The 14,435-nt window shown below is 41.8% G+C and overlaps 1 protein-coding gene across 9 annotated transcripts in view; it reads left to right on the top strand.

Annotated features, from left to right (window-relative positions):
* agap2 (ArfGAP with GTPase domain, ankyrin repeat and PH domain 2) overlaps positions 1–11,572 on the top strand; it is a 31,193-nt gene extending 19,621 nt beyond the window's left edge. For 7 of the 9 annotated variants that reach the window (XM_023956931.2, XM_023956927.2, XM_078950181.1 and 4 more), the window contains 9 exons: positions 3,406–3,586; positions 4,232–4,357; positions 4,432–4,566; positions 4,795–4,854; positions 5,111–5,262; positions 8,251–8,341; positions 8,494–8,716; positions 9,149–9,422; positions 10,334–11,572. In XM_023956931.2, coding sequence (XP_023812699.1) covers positions 3,406–3,586; positions 4,232–4,357; positions 4,432–4,566; positions 4,795–4,854; positions 5,111–5,262; positions 8,251–8,341; positions 8,494–8,716; positions 9,149–9,422; positions 10,334–10,540 — 1,449 coding nt within the window. In that variant the 3' untranslated portion in view covers positions 10,541–11,572. The remainder of the gene's footprint in view (positions 1–3,405; positions 3,587–4,231; positions 4,358–4,431; positions 4,567–4,794; positions 4,855–5,110; positions 5,263–8,250; positions 8,342–8,493; positions 8,717–9,148; positions 9,423–10,333) is intronic. The other 2 variants (XM_023956932.2, XM_023956928.2) reach the window with 1 other exon arrangement.
* The last annotated feature ends 2,863 nt before the right edge of the window (positions 11,573–14,435 follow it).

Below are 14,435 nucleotides of genomic sequence, written 5' to 3'. Positions count from 1 at the left end.
TCAGCAATCCGGAAGATAGTGTTCAGCGGGGGGACATTATCTGCAGATCTCCAAATTAAACCCCACCTCTAAAGAGGCATTCTGATTTGTCGTCTCTGGCTGAATTTAGAGCAGCATGGCACGAGTCTCAGCCAATATTTCACTATTATGCCTCCAATGAAAAGCAGATGAGTTTTAAATTTGAATCGATTACAGCTGACACGGCAAAAATGCTGAACAAGATAGAAAATATTATTTTATATGCACTCATGAGGGCATCTCAGCTGACAATGAGATGCAACCATGTTTGCAGAGGCTGGATTTTTGAGTCAAGCCAGCCTCTCAACTCCACCCTCAGGTGGAGGAGGTGCTTCTATTAGAACTGGATCAAAGCATAGTGACTTCAGAAACTCAAAATGTTTGCTTTAAAGCACAACAAATGTTTTTTTTCACCTCAGGTTTTTTTAATATTCTGAGCCAAAAATAGACGTTTGTACTGAACCATCAAAATAAATGTTTTTATAGAAAGATTTTAAAATCCAAAATCCAATTACAGTATGTTGAAGGGTTATAGAATCTTTTTTTTTTAATAGAATACGGTAGATGGAGGTCCAAAGTGCAAAGGAAAGCAAGCTAGTTTTTATTTAATTCAAAACAAATGAAGCCATTTAAGGATCAAAGTAAGATCCATATTTATTAACCCTTCAGCAGCAGGCTCAACCAAATGGTTGAACAAAATCTGAAACCGTATTTTAAAACCCACCGATTGTGTGTACTAATCACCCTTTGAAAATCATAAGAAATTAAAAAGAAATACATTTTTTCTTGGTGGTGCTAATAAAGGGTTAGGAAGAAAGACAGACTTGAAATTTGTTTATCAATTTGGCGATGAGATCGCTGTGGTGACGGAGAATCATTGGAGCATGTTTTGCAGATAGAGTGTGACAGGAAGAAGATTGATCTCAGTTCCTTTCCGGAGATCCAAACGATCTATACAGAATGCTGAAAACAGAACAAGAGAAGGGAAAAGAGTAGTTTTGTAATACTAATTGACAACAGGCCTCATTAATAGACAATTTAAAATGACACCAATCATGCAAATGTCTTGACGAAGTAAAAGCTTTTCGTGGCAGCAATGCAACTTTTGAAGTTTTGTTTGTATTTAACCTCTTGAGAGTTGGCGTCCACATGAATGGACATCACATTTTGGGTTCTATTACTTCTTTTTTCACTTTTGGCTTCTCCCATCAGGGGTTGCCACAGCGAAACAACCCTTCCTTGAGGATGAGTCACATGGGGTAACTTGGCAATGTTTTTACGCCGGATGCCCTTCCTGATGCAACCTTCTCAATTGGGACCGGCACAGCAGCAGAGAAGGGAATAGGGAGCAGCCTGGATTTGAACCCTGGTTTCACGGATGGAAGGCGCCGCAAACCCGCACAAGCTAAACCGGCCCCATTTTGGGTTCTATTACTACATTAGTTAATTCTGCTATAAAGACCTATTTGATGCAAAATCAACTTTTTGAGCTTTTGAGTGTGTTTTAACGTTAATTCCTCATAAAAATCAACCCCAAAGCGGTATTTTGATCATTTCATGAATCTCTGAGTATTCCTCTAAAACCTGTGCTCTGAGCACCAGCTCCTCCCAATCCACAAAAACGAGAGGGTTCTCACATTGTGATGTAGATAAGTGAGGAACAGGCCCTTCCAGGAAGAGTCTGCAGCTAGCAGTGATCGGCTAAATGATTTTGTAAGGCTCCGCAGTTTGCGCGTTGATCTTTGCAAATGTTTGGATGTTGTTTGTTTTTATGGGGGAAAAGCCAAGGCTGGCTCTAGGTTGACATCATGAAATGGGCGGTCCCTACAAGGAGCAAAAGCCGTTGCTTCAGAGATCGATTTGTCTTTCTTTCGGGTTGGTAAAGAGCTCAGCTGAAATAATAATAATATTAATAATAATACATTTTATTTAAAAGCGCCTTTCAAAACACCCAAGGTCACTGTACAATAACTAATATATTATAATTATAATTATATCCATGATAATATATTATCATGGATATAGTCTACTCTGAAAGGCTTAAGAAAAGCATAAAATAGGCCCTTTAACTGGGGCCCTGTGACCATGTTTGTAGAAGGTTGGCTCAAAAATGAACTTGGGTCTTAAGAGGTTAAAGACCATTTGGTACTCAGGTGTTTCTAGCTGTTAGACATACGTTTCAGTACTTCTCAGTGTTAGTTATGCAATACTGGTGAATGCCGTATACTCATATAGCGCCTTTCTGCCTACAAGGCCCAAAGTGCTTTACAGTCACAGACCCATTCACCCAGTCACACACACATTCACACACTGGTGGTGACAACCTCCCACCAGAGGTTGCCCAAGGACACATTGACTCATGGGCGTGCAAGGTGGGAATTGAGCCTGCAATCTTACGATCATGGGTTAGCTGCCCCACCGCTGCACCACGGCTGCCCCAGATACATACTCAGATGTTGTTAAAACTGACGAAAGAAAAAAAGAAAGAGTGGCAGCTCTGACTGGCTGTAAGTGTTAAACAAAGCCAGTGAAGCATTTTCAAGAGTTCATGTTCGTGTTTATAGTTCAAAATCTAAACTAGAACACAACCTGGGGGCTGATTTTCTGCTCTGACAGATCAAGCAAATGCACCAACCCACCAAAAAGGAAGAAAAACATCTGCCTTTTGCAGCAATATATGGAAATTTATTCTGGCCAATTAATACTGTTGTCAGATTATAAAATGCTGTTAACAATTAATTAGTAAAAAATTGTGCTGCTTTGTTTGTGTGTGCTAAGAAAAGCAAATATTGCTTTAATAAGCAAGGATCAACAGTTGATCACATAAGCCATCTTTACTTTATTCAGCTTTGATTACGAGGTCATTCTTTCTTCTAACTTCCAAGATAAATATCAGTATAAACCTGTATTAACTGCTAAGCAGCTGCAGAATCATGAACTGACTCATCAAACATTAGTAGTTCATAGACTGTCAACGCAATCTGAAAAGAAATGGATCTAAAGAACAGAGTTTGTTATAAGGATAAGGAGTTAGAGCTACTTGTGCATTAGCTTCCCACTAATGTGCATTAGTGTTTTCTGCTTCACTGCATATGGTTGGCTTGGGGTCAGGGTTCAGGCATATTTCCCTACAGATTGTTTTTAAATTGTGAAGAGGTTTTGTGGCTGCAATAATAATAGCAGAGTAAACAAAAACTAGGAAATGCATGCAGCAGCAGGATGCTAATGTCATTTGTGGGATGCTAATGCACAAGTGCCTAAATAGTTACGTCCGTTCCTGAAAAATGTCCTGGTTTCCATACTGTAACACTAAGATAATCACATTATTAATTTACCCGTGATGCCTGTAAGACTGTCAAAGGTAAACATCTTTTCTGCCGTTTTCAGGACTATACCCAGAATACCCACGGAAAAGAAATTGACTTGCTGCGTGTGACAGTGAAGGTTCCTGGGAAACGTCCTCCAAGAGCGGTTGCACCTGCAGGACCCTCACCTGTCCCTTCAGGCGCTGTACCTGGAGTTAACGGGCTGAGCAAGGAGCTGACAGCAGCTGACAGCAGTGGCACAGGTGTGTCTGCTGCTCCGCATGGGAGCCGAGTCCACCCATCAGTGCCCACATTCACATGCATGATATTTCAAGAAGTACTGCAACTTTTTTTAGAAATGCTGTAGCCTGCATACATTTTAGTCTGAAAAAAACGTGTAAATTATACTACAGTCATAACGATCTAATGAAAATTGTGTTTTTGGTGTTTTTTTGCATGTTCTTATAGCGTTTTTCCTGATAATGAAGGACACATTTTAAGAAATTTAAGCTTAAAATTGCATTTCTGAGTAATTTTTTTTTTACATTTAAATCGTAAATCAAGAACAAATGAAAACTATCTGTTTGAAAAGAACCTGATTTGTGACAAATTTACACACAAACTCCCTCCGTCTTGCCATTTCCACTCATCCACTTGTAGACGACTAGATCCACGTTGTTGTTTTTTTTTATCCAAATTATTTTTATTTTTTTCTCAGCCTGGTAGAAATACAACACAGTGTAACACCATCCGTTTGCATCATGCAGTATCATATTGCACACATCAGCCAAAACGTTCCTCATTGGAGAGTAAAACCGAAAAGGATACACTCTGATACTGATTAGTTTGTGAAACGATGCCTTCATTCACATCAAGTCCATTTAAATTTCTCCTCCTGTGGTCAACAGTTCCTCAGTTGTGTCCAGCCACTCTGTCTGTGGTCGATGACCACTCTGGTGCTTTGTCTCCTCAAAGAGGCGAGAAAGGGCTTCAGCGCTGCCCCTCCTCACTGTCCACTAAAGCACAGAGCATTGGTAAAGACCGTCCAGATCACAGGCTTCCATACATTTCTGCTGCTTTTTCACGTTTTTTTTTGTTGGCATGTCAGATGGCCTAGAAGGAACAGCTGGTCCTTTTGCTGGAAAAGACCCCAACCAGGCATCTCCAATGAGTGACAGGAAGAAAAATAGGCGGAAGAAGAGCATGAATCAGAAGGGAGATGTGGCTGCAGGACAAGCGGAAGGTAACCAAAGCACAACTGCCATCGGCACATGATAAGCACTGACTGTACTGTTTTTTCAAAGATTGCAACTTAATTCACACTTCTATTTGCTGGAAACAACCTTTTCTTTCGCAGCCTTTCCGTTCTCTAATGAGAAACTGTGTCTGTCTCTGAAGACTTCTTTGCAGCTTATTGTTCACGTCTGTATCTTTCCTCCCTCCTTTCCTGTGCTTATCTCTCGCCCTGCAGCGAAACGCAAAATGTGGAAATTAAAGAGCTTTGGTAGCTTGAGAAACATTAATAAGACAGGTAATGTTCCAGGGTGACAGTCAGCATCTTCCATCTTCTGTTTTCATTTTCTGTGGCATTTCCTGCCTGCACTCCATGCATGAGCTGCTAAATTGACTTGTTACTGTTGTAAAAACTGCAGCATTTTCTGCTTCACCTTCTGTCAAAACCTTCATGCTGTTTTGTATGTTCCCTCATTGGTTTTAGCACTCATCCACCATGTGACTAGAGTGTGCAGAGGCAGATCTCATCATGGTTTCACTCGTATCTCTTGCAGAGGAGGAGAATGCAGACTTTATCATAGTTTCATTTACTGGACAACAATGGCACTTTGAGGCTCAGAGCCAGGAGGACAGGGACTCGTGGGTGTCAGCTATCGAGAGCCAGATCCTGGCGAGCCTGCAGTCGTGTGAGAGCGGCAGAAACAAGGTGAGACCATTCACCTTTCCAGAGAACCTTTTTCATTTCTTCAACAGTTTATTGTCCTACTATTCTAAAAGATGCAATTAGGAAATTTAGCCTGTTTGGTAAAATCAATGGCTATTTTGATAGATCTGTTGCACCATCCAAAATGCCTTTAGTGGCTGTTACAACACAAAAGTTATTTTCATGGTTTCCAGAAAGTTTGCAGATCTTAATGTATCTGGTTTGGGATATTTCTTCGAACCACCAGGTCTTCATGATTCTAGTCCAGGAGTCCACAGCCTGTGGCTCCGGAGCCACATGTGGCTCTTTGACCCCTCCTTTATGACTCTCTGGTTGGAGAAAAATACAAATGTTTTTCATTTTAAAAAGAAAAGTATTTTTCAGATTACGTAAAAAGCAAAACATGAGAGCCAGATGAGTCAAATTTCATTCAACAGTTGAAGTACAGTACATACAGATCCCTCTAGCAGGCTCCTGACTACAGTACCCATCATGCTCCAACAAGCCATCAAGCGGTGCGGTTTTGTAGTTTATTAGAGTTAACATTTTTACAGATTTTTGAGCGCCGTGCACCACAGAAAATTAATTTGAGGCCAGTAACCACAACCATATTCATACTTAAGGTAGATTATTAGGTGGACTTTCTATTCTTGAACAAAATTCAAGGAGTTTAAGTGTCAAACAATATGGTGAGGGTCACTAATTAGTTGTGATTTCATTTTAGTTTTTTATATTTACAAAGTTTTAGGTGGGACACACCAACAACAATAAAACCAGTTTGTATAGTTTTGTTTGTTTTAAATCACTGTTGACGTCACACTAAATACAACTACATTTGCTGCATTGAGATGATCTTTTAGGGTGTCTTTTAATTTGAAAAGGAAGTCCTGTGAAGCTCTGTCAAAAGTCATAAACTACAGTATGTCCCATTTCATCATTTCATGATTCTCTTTTTATGTTTTATTTATTTAAAGAAACAATAATTAATCATATTAACAATAACATAAATACAAATCAGTGGCTTATTTTTCTGAAGGGTGAAGTAAGACTGTGGCTCCCACTGGGTTGTGGTCAGTGAGAAATCGACCTTTAAGTGATGAAAATGGCAGACCCCTGTCCTTTTATTATCAGACGTAGCTGTTGTTCTTAAGTCATTCTCCTGTTTTGTTTTAGTTTGGTTTCATGGTAAATTTCAATTTGACGCCTTAACTCTTACCTTGTAGTTTGCTGGTTTTATGAAGATTATTGCTGTTCTTCACAGAACAAAAGGCAGGTGTCAGGCCTGAAAACCACAATAGGGAAAATTAGGAGATATTTCTAAATTACTGTGTCTAGATCAATCCATAAATTGCAGCAGCCACTTTTTATTGTTGTATTCAGTCTTTTATTTGTGTAAAATTAATATTCTTTATGCTAAAAACATACACAGAGCATTGAAGTTTAAATAGTTTGTCCAATCATTAAGATCAACTTGTTTACTTTTTGTTTTTTGTCATTTAAACAATAGAGAGTTTTGATTAATTTGTTGATACCATTGATGTTCTGTGGAATATTTGGCTCCTGCACCAACATGCATTCATTGATTGGAATATTTTTTTAAACCTTTTCTTTTTTTTTTAAGAAATGATTTTTCTCAGACTGAATAGAAACTTGGAATAGAAAAGTAATTTAGCGGAGTAATTTAGTAGGAGTGTTCTTTTTTGCAGCTTGGAACACTGTTTTTCAAAAACGAATTTTCAACAGGGGATTCCTGTTTTCTGATCCCCCCCTGAATCATTTCATTAATCAGGATTTTGGATGTTGAGTAGTGGGCACCCTGTTAGCCGAAGCGGTGGCCGGGCGTGCGGTGCTGGAGGGTCGGTGGAATGGAGGGGGTTACTGTGTGGCGATGCGGGGCAGGGGTGGGGTGACGTGTGTGTGAGGGTGCATGGGTGGGCTACAGGCCTGGGGGGCTACCAGTACCCGCTGGGGCTCACCCTCCCTTTTGCAGAGTGGGAAGGGCAGGGGGGGGGGGGGGGGGGGTAAGGGAGGAGGGGTTGAGGAATGTGTTAGGTGAGGGGGCTGTACAGCAGGGGTGTCAGATGGTTTAATCCGGCCCACCCACGAAGAGTAAAAATCATAAGGATGTTTAGTTTGTCAACATAAGTGAATTTGGATAAGTGGGAGGAAACAAAGCCCACACAGACACGGGTCTGTCAGGTAATAAGGTTGACCCAACAAACCAACGTGCCGCCCTGTTTTTTCAAGCGCTAATTATAGATTCACAGCCAAAATCTCTGTGTACTTAGCTTCTGAAATCCTTAATCTTTCCCAGTGTTTAGTGTGGTGACATGTATCTATACCTGAGAAGTGATTCAGTGAATCCAAAGCTAAAGGTCAGGTCAGATAAGGCTTTAAGGACTTTGAAAGATCCACACCATCTATGCAAGTGAATTTGGTCTCCTGTAGGGGGCCTCCTCTGCACCCAGCTGGGTGGGTGTGTGTGCCCCCCCCCCCGGCTGCGTGGGTCCCGTTGCCGTGGGTGCTCCTGGATTCGGGGGTCTCCCCCTCTCTTCTGGTCTGGCTGGTTGGGCTGGCGAGGATCTGGTTCCCCTAACGATCACATGGTTCACTTAGGCAGTGTGCGTGTCGCTCCACCCCCACGTGCACACCGTCAAACTGCTCCCTGTCTGCTTTATCCCTCCTCCTAACCCATAGTGTATTAATGGACAGATATCTTCTGCTTAACTTTCTGTCAGAATTTCACGTTTGGATATAATATTTGTGTTACTGTTTCACAGCTTAAAATAATAACCTATTCAAATTAGCAACTCGGCACTTGTATCCCCTCACTTTCTCCCCCTCCCTGTTTTTTTAATTTTTCCTTCTACCCCCCCCCCCCCCCCCCCCCCCCCACACACACACACGTACACACACACACACACACACTTCCCCCCTCTAGAAAAAATAAATAAAATAAAATAAATGACATGTATGTTAATGTATTTGCAGGCACGGAGGAGCAGTCAAAGCGAGGCTGTGGCGCTTCAGGCCATCCGAAACGCCAAGGGAAATGGTCAATGTGTGGACTGTGAGGCACCCAGTGAGTTCCTGAACTACTGCCTGTACTCCTACCGTATAGCACCACCTACAGTTGCCAGAGCTTAACATGTGCTGCTTGTTTGTACTGTCTTCACCCATGATTTTTCATGGGTTTGCGTGCCGTGACCTGTGACCCCCGTCTTTTTCCTGCAGATCCAACATGGGCGAGTCTCAACCTGGGCGCCCTGATCTGCATCGAATGCTCAGGGATCCACCGGAACCTGGGAACTCATCTGTCTCGTGTTCGCTCGCTGGACCTGGACGACTGGCCTGGAGAGCTCACACAGGTCCTGGCTGCCATTGGAAACCACATGGCCAACAGCGTGTGGGAGAGCTGCACGCAGGGCCGGATCAAACCCACACCTAACGCCACACGGTGGGTTCAACAAGCTGGCCAGGTTCAGAGATAACGGAGCTTTGGTTTGAAGAGCAAACAGGAAGGGATTCTGGGTATATTATTAACAACAGTCTTTACCATTTAAAAAATACTCAAGTTTTTTCTTACTAGAAATTTCATCTATTTTATGCAGGCTGTGATATTTTTTCTCATAAAGAGTTGAGCACTTTTTATTATTTATGATGTTAAGCCGTTATCATGTTCCCCAAAATGCTTGCATGATCATTTCTTTTTATTCACATCAATGAGTTACACGTTTTTGACCAAATCATAAAATCCCTGATTTTTATTCTTAAACTCATCACTATTAAAAAGGCGAATAGATCTGATTCCTTCTTAACAGTTGTTAAAATAAAAACATTTCACCATCTGCAACTTTTCAACATTTTTTCACTGTTTTCATTCCACCAGAGAGGAAAGAGAGTCCTGGATTCGAGCAAAGTACGAGCAGCGCGCTTTCGTGCCTCCTCTGCCGTTGCCCTCAGGGAACCTGGAGGACAGCATGTCGGAGCTGCTGCTGACTGCAGTGACTGAGAGAGACCTGCTCAGGCTGCTGCTTCTCCTGGCCCACAGCACCAAGGATCAGGTCAACACTCAGCCAGCTGGATCGTCTTCGTTTCCTCGGACGGCTCTCCATGCTGCTTGTCAGCTGGGAGATGTAGTCATGACCCAGCTCCTTGTCTGGGTGAGTTTTCATTGCCTAAAATTCAGACACAAAGTATGAGATTTGTTTCACTGATCAGACCCCCCCCACCCCCCCCACCAGTGTACTCTCAAATGTAAGAAACCACATCTTTCTACAGATTTTCTGCCATATTTTGTAACCATATGAATTGGTCCTCTTTGAGCCCCACCCACAGATGTCCACTGGGTCTTGGTTCAGGTCAAATAAAAGGCCAGTTCGGATACTCCATTGTGTTTTACTTGTTTGAACTGTTTTTTGGCTCTATGCCCTGTTGGAAGACCCATGAACACCATTATAGTCTTGAGATTTTTTTGATCATCACATATTCAGATGCAGCAGCCCAGCCCCGTACCATAACAGTGCCTCCTCCAAGTTTCACAACAGGAACCATTTTCTTTGCTTTGTAAGCAAATAAACTGTAACTGCAACTGTAAAATGACCAGATTTGTCAAAAAACTGCAGGTTTCTTTAATCTGTCCAAAGGATTTTCCCTCAGAAGCTCAATATGGTTTGTCACTAATTCCAGCCTGGTTTTAAATGTTTTGCTCCAGACATTTTGTCTCCTTTGGTTGTTAAGTCAGCTTATAAAAAGCAACAGATGGTTTGTTCTGACACTGTTGTCCCTTGACCCATCTGGTTATAAAAAAACATGAGATTAATTGGTTTTAAATCGGATTTTATGGAAAATGCGTATAGAAAAAGCCCTCCTTTGGAGCCTGTTGGAATATATTGCATATTGCTTAGAAAACACACCAGAAATAAAAAAACATTGTTATTAAGTTAAATTTCTGCACTGACATAGAGCTGAGTTACACTCACCACCACATGTCTCACCCTGTGTGAGACATGTGGTGTGTACTCAATCCACACATGGGATGAAATATCTGGTTTGTGTCCCCTCCCCCCTGCAGTATGGGATCGATGTGAAGGCAAAAGACAACCAAGGCCAGACACCCATGATGATCGCCAGGAAAACAGGGAGCAAAGGCTGCATCGATATTTTGCTCCAGCACGGATGCTCGAACGAGGCCTCCCCCACCACCGCCACTCCCATCCTGTCCCGCCGCTCCAGTACTGCCAGCCTGGGCCGATCCAGCTCCAAGAAGCGCGTGTCGTAGCCGAAGACGACGAGGCATGAGCATCTGCAGAGGCTGGAGGACGGTTATAGCTCAGAGACCTTTAGGAGTCTGGGCTCAAACAGATGAGGGCTGTGGTGGAGAGCGATCCCAGGACTGCTGCATATCATAATGAAAATGTTGTTTGTGATGACTGAACAACATATCAAACATCAAAGCAATATCCATGGAGTTGATCACAAACATGTCGCAGAAATGCTGTAGTAGTTGACCTCATTTCAAAGTGACTCGAGTTTAAGTGTAACGGTCTTCTGTATTTTTTAGCGCACACACCCTGCTGCTTCTGTTTCACTTCCTCCTGAAGAAGTGCAATAATCAAGCTGCAGTGATGAAGAGCAACAGGTTGATTCAGCATCTTTTGACTGCACGCTTACTGCTGTGAAAGAGGCTTTTGTTGTGACAGGACCAAATGTTTTCCATTTTACAGATAAACCATAAACCTACAATATATCAACTTGTGTTCCATACGAGCGCCTCAGCTTCGCTGGTGAAAAACCTTATTCAGTCACGAAGCGGCTAAGAAAAGTTAACTGAAAGTTGATGAAAAACAAAATAGTTTGGAATAGGAAATGAGTTAATGTTCTGATCACAGGTCAAAGACGTCAGGATTAATATTGCTGTAAATGTACCGATACTACATAAGTAAAGTTTAAATATGTGATGAAAAAAAACAACAACAAAAAACACAATTTTGTAAATGATTTCTTACTGGTAGCTTTGAAAAAACGTTTGTTTTCATCGTATTTTATAATTTGTTGGTTCCTTACATATCATAAATCAGTGAGCAGATGGTCTGACATGTGTAACCTCATGCTAGAAGTTTTTTTTTTTCTGATGCTGGGAGTCTACACGACAGTGTCATTTACAGTTGTATTACTGTTGTATGGGTCATGATTTACATGTGAAGTGTGAAGCAGTTGTGGGTGTCAGTGTTTCTCCTGACACCATCTGAAGCCTTCGTGAAATAAAAGAAATGGTCATCAGAATCAAATTAAACTTTTTTCTTAGCATTAACATGAGTGTTTTCTTTCTTGTATCTGTCTCTGTTAATACAGTAGTTAATGTATCATACTGGGGGGCCGAATGTAAAAATTAACCTCATGAAAATTATGTGACAATTTTACCACATTTAGACAAAGACTAAATATAAATCTAAATGTTAAATGTGATTTCTCTTCTATCTAGATAGTGTGTTCCCTTCGTGGCGCTGTACTCGAATGGGACCGGCCCTACGGTCAAAGGTGCACACATGGCAGATCTACTAGATCAGGGGTCGGCAACCCATGGCTCCGGAGCCACATGTGGCTCTTTCATCCATCTCTTGTGGCTCCCTGTGACTTTGGAAAATAATGAGTATTTTATAATAATTAAATTTTATTTTAGTTTGTTCATTTTTCACGGCATTTCAAAGGTGCTGCTGGCTCCCCACGAAGCACGAGGCACGTAAAAAACAGCTTCGTAATGAGCTTGTATTTATCGGGCGAGACCTGCAGAGCTGATAGCAGGAGGAGACACGCGGGGCGGTTTCAATAAACATTCCGATCTTCTGCCGGGAACTTGACGTTCCGCGGGGCAGAGACCAACTCGCTGATGACAGACTGAGAGTTCGCGCCAGCGTTGCCAGATAGAGTCACAGTTTTCCAGCCGAAAAGTCATCTGAAAACCGACAGACCCAGCCAAAATCCGCCCAACACAGCTTTTTTGATGTTTTTTTCCGTACTGGACTGAGAAAATAAAAGATTTTTCTAAATAAAAGAAAGTTCAGACTAATAATAAAATGTGTACAATATTGAATATTTCTTCAGCGGGCCGCCTTCTTCCATTCATTTGCTTAACCCGCTCTATCCCCGCTATAACCTGCGTCCGGCTCTTTCATCCTTGTGCGGCGCTGGAGCGCCCCAACTATCGTATTTAGTGCTCTCTGTGTAGAATACACTGAGGAGCGCGGGGGAAACCAACTCTCAGCTGCAGAAGATGTGAACAGGTGAACAGGTAGAGAGGAAAAGCAGGTGGAGAGGCGGAGGAGGGGCTTTGGCTTCAAACTCTGTCAGAGAGATGCAAACACGGGCGTCAGATTAAGACGCAGCTTTCCCTGCGGGAGTTGAAGCAGAGACTTTCCCTGGGATGATTTTATGAAGTCAAACATGGAAACATGATTACCAAGTAGAACTCTTCAAAATAATAAACCTGATCTCTCCACATTCTCAGTGTCTACCATGCATTGATAAACACATCGCTGCATGCAGCGATCAGACCAGAACCAGTAGCTCCTCCCACACGCGGCCGCGGTATCATCCTTTAAAGAACACAATGTGCATTTGCAGCGACGTATGCTTCAGACGATGTCCGATTGGCCAATCTACATGTCAATCAAGTCCTGTACTTCTCAGTGAGGATTATGATTGGCTGGTGGATTTTAAAGAAGTACTTTTTTTTTTTTTTAATCTTTTCTGGCCCGCGATCTACACTCATGTCATTGAAGATCGACCTTTGAATAATATATACATGCATAATATATATAATGATATCAAAAAGGGTTGTGGCGGTCGTCGTCTTAGGGGCGGTCCCAAATGGCTCTTTGAGTAAAAAAGGTTGCCGACCCCTGTACTAGATAGTGTGTTCCCTTCGTGGCGCTGTACTCGAACGGGAGCGGCCCTACAGTCAAAGGTGCTAGGTCACACATAGCAGTCATACTTGTAAGTCTGAATATGGAATGCCGCCGAAGCACACCCCATCTTATTACACACTGATTGGTGTTGGGGGTAGTTATTACCCAAAAGTTTTATGGAAATCTTATCTCATGGAATTGTACGGAGCCTTATGCCAGACGAAAAGAATGTCAATGCCTTAAAGAATGTGAATGCCAAGACTAAAAGAATGTGAAAATAAATAATTTTTTACTGCATGAGTTTTCTGATTTAAAGTCAATCCTAGAGAAAGAGAGATGAGGGCGTGAAAAAAAGTGAAATCTTTAGTACGTGGGTTACAGATTCTCCAGGCATCAAAAAGACCCAGATCTGAGCACAGCTCAACTGCAGCCTTTGCCATTTTTGATGGTGCCTGAGTTTTAGGTGGATTATAATCTGTACTGTACTTTAATTGTGTTAATCCACAATTAAAGTCACCACCAATTAGTATGTGAGTTGAACATATGGAGGTGACTTCTGCCAAAAATGTTGAGTAAAACGAGCCATCAAAGGTGTTAGGTGCATAAACACTCCCTAAGAGGATTTGTTCTTCATATAACAGACCTGTAACAAAGACGTAACGGCCATCTGCGTCCTGTATCATCTTATCCACCGTTAAAGCTAAATTTTTATGGATTAATATTGCCACACCTCTGCTTTTAGAGTTAAAGGAGGAGTAATAAATTTGACCTACCCAGTCACGTTTCAGTTTTAAGTGTTCCAAGTTGGTCAGATGGGTCTCTTGTAGCAATACAATCTGCACCCCGTCTCTTTTAAGCACAGATAGGACTTTTTGCCTCTTAATGACATGATTAATTCCCTTGACATTGAGAGTTGGGATTTTTGTGTTACTCATTAGCAAAACAGACAGTTACATCATACAGCATTGTAACCCTGAGTAACCAAAACCCATCATAGAGAAAAAAAAGGATGTGCTGCCCATGTTGACCAATACGCCAAATCAGCTGTGCTGGAATGAGCAATACCATCATTCTTTGATGGCCAAAAAAGAACACACAGAACCAACAAAACATAAGTCAGCAGTAAAGAAAATATTTGAGAAAATCTATTTGCAACATAAAAAGCCACCCACCAGGTGGTATAACAAAACCAGGTGTAGCCAAAAGCAGTCTCCACTCTACAGGAAAAATAATTATCCCACCTTCACCAAGCAAAAACAAAAACATAAT

The sequence above is a fragment of the Oryzias latipes genome, chromosome 7, assembly GCF_053564925.1.
Source record: "Oryzias latipes strain Hd-rR chromosome 7, Olatipes_Hd-rR_3.1".
Taxonomy (NCBI): Eukaryota; Metazoa; Chordata; class Actinopteri; order Beloniformes; family Adrianichthyidae; genus Oryzias; species Oryzias latipes.
The sequence above is the reverse complement of the archived record's forward strand: the minus strand, read 5'-3'. Positions and strand labels throughout refer to the sequence as shown.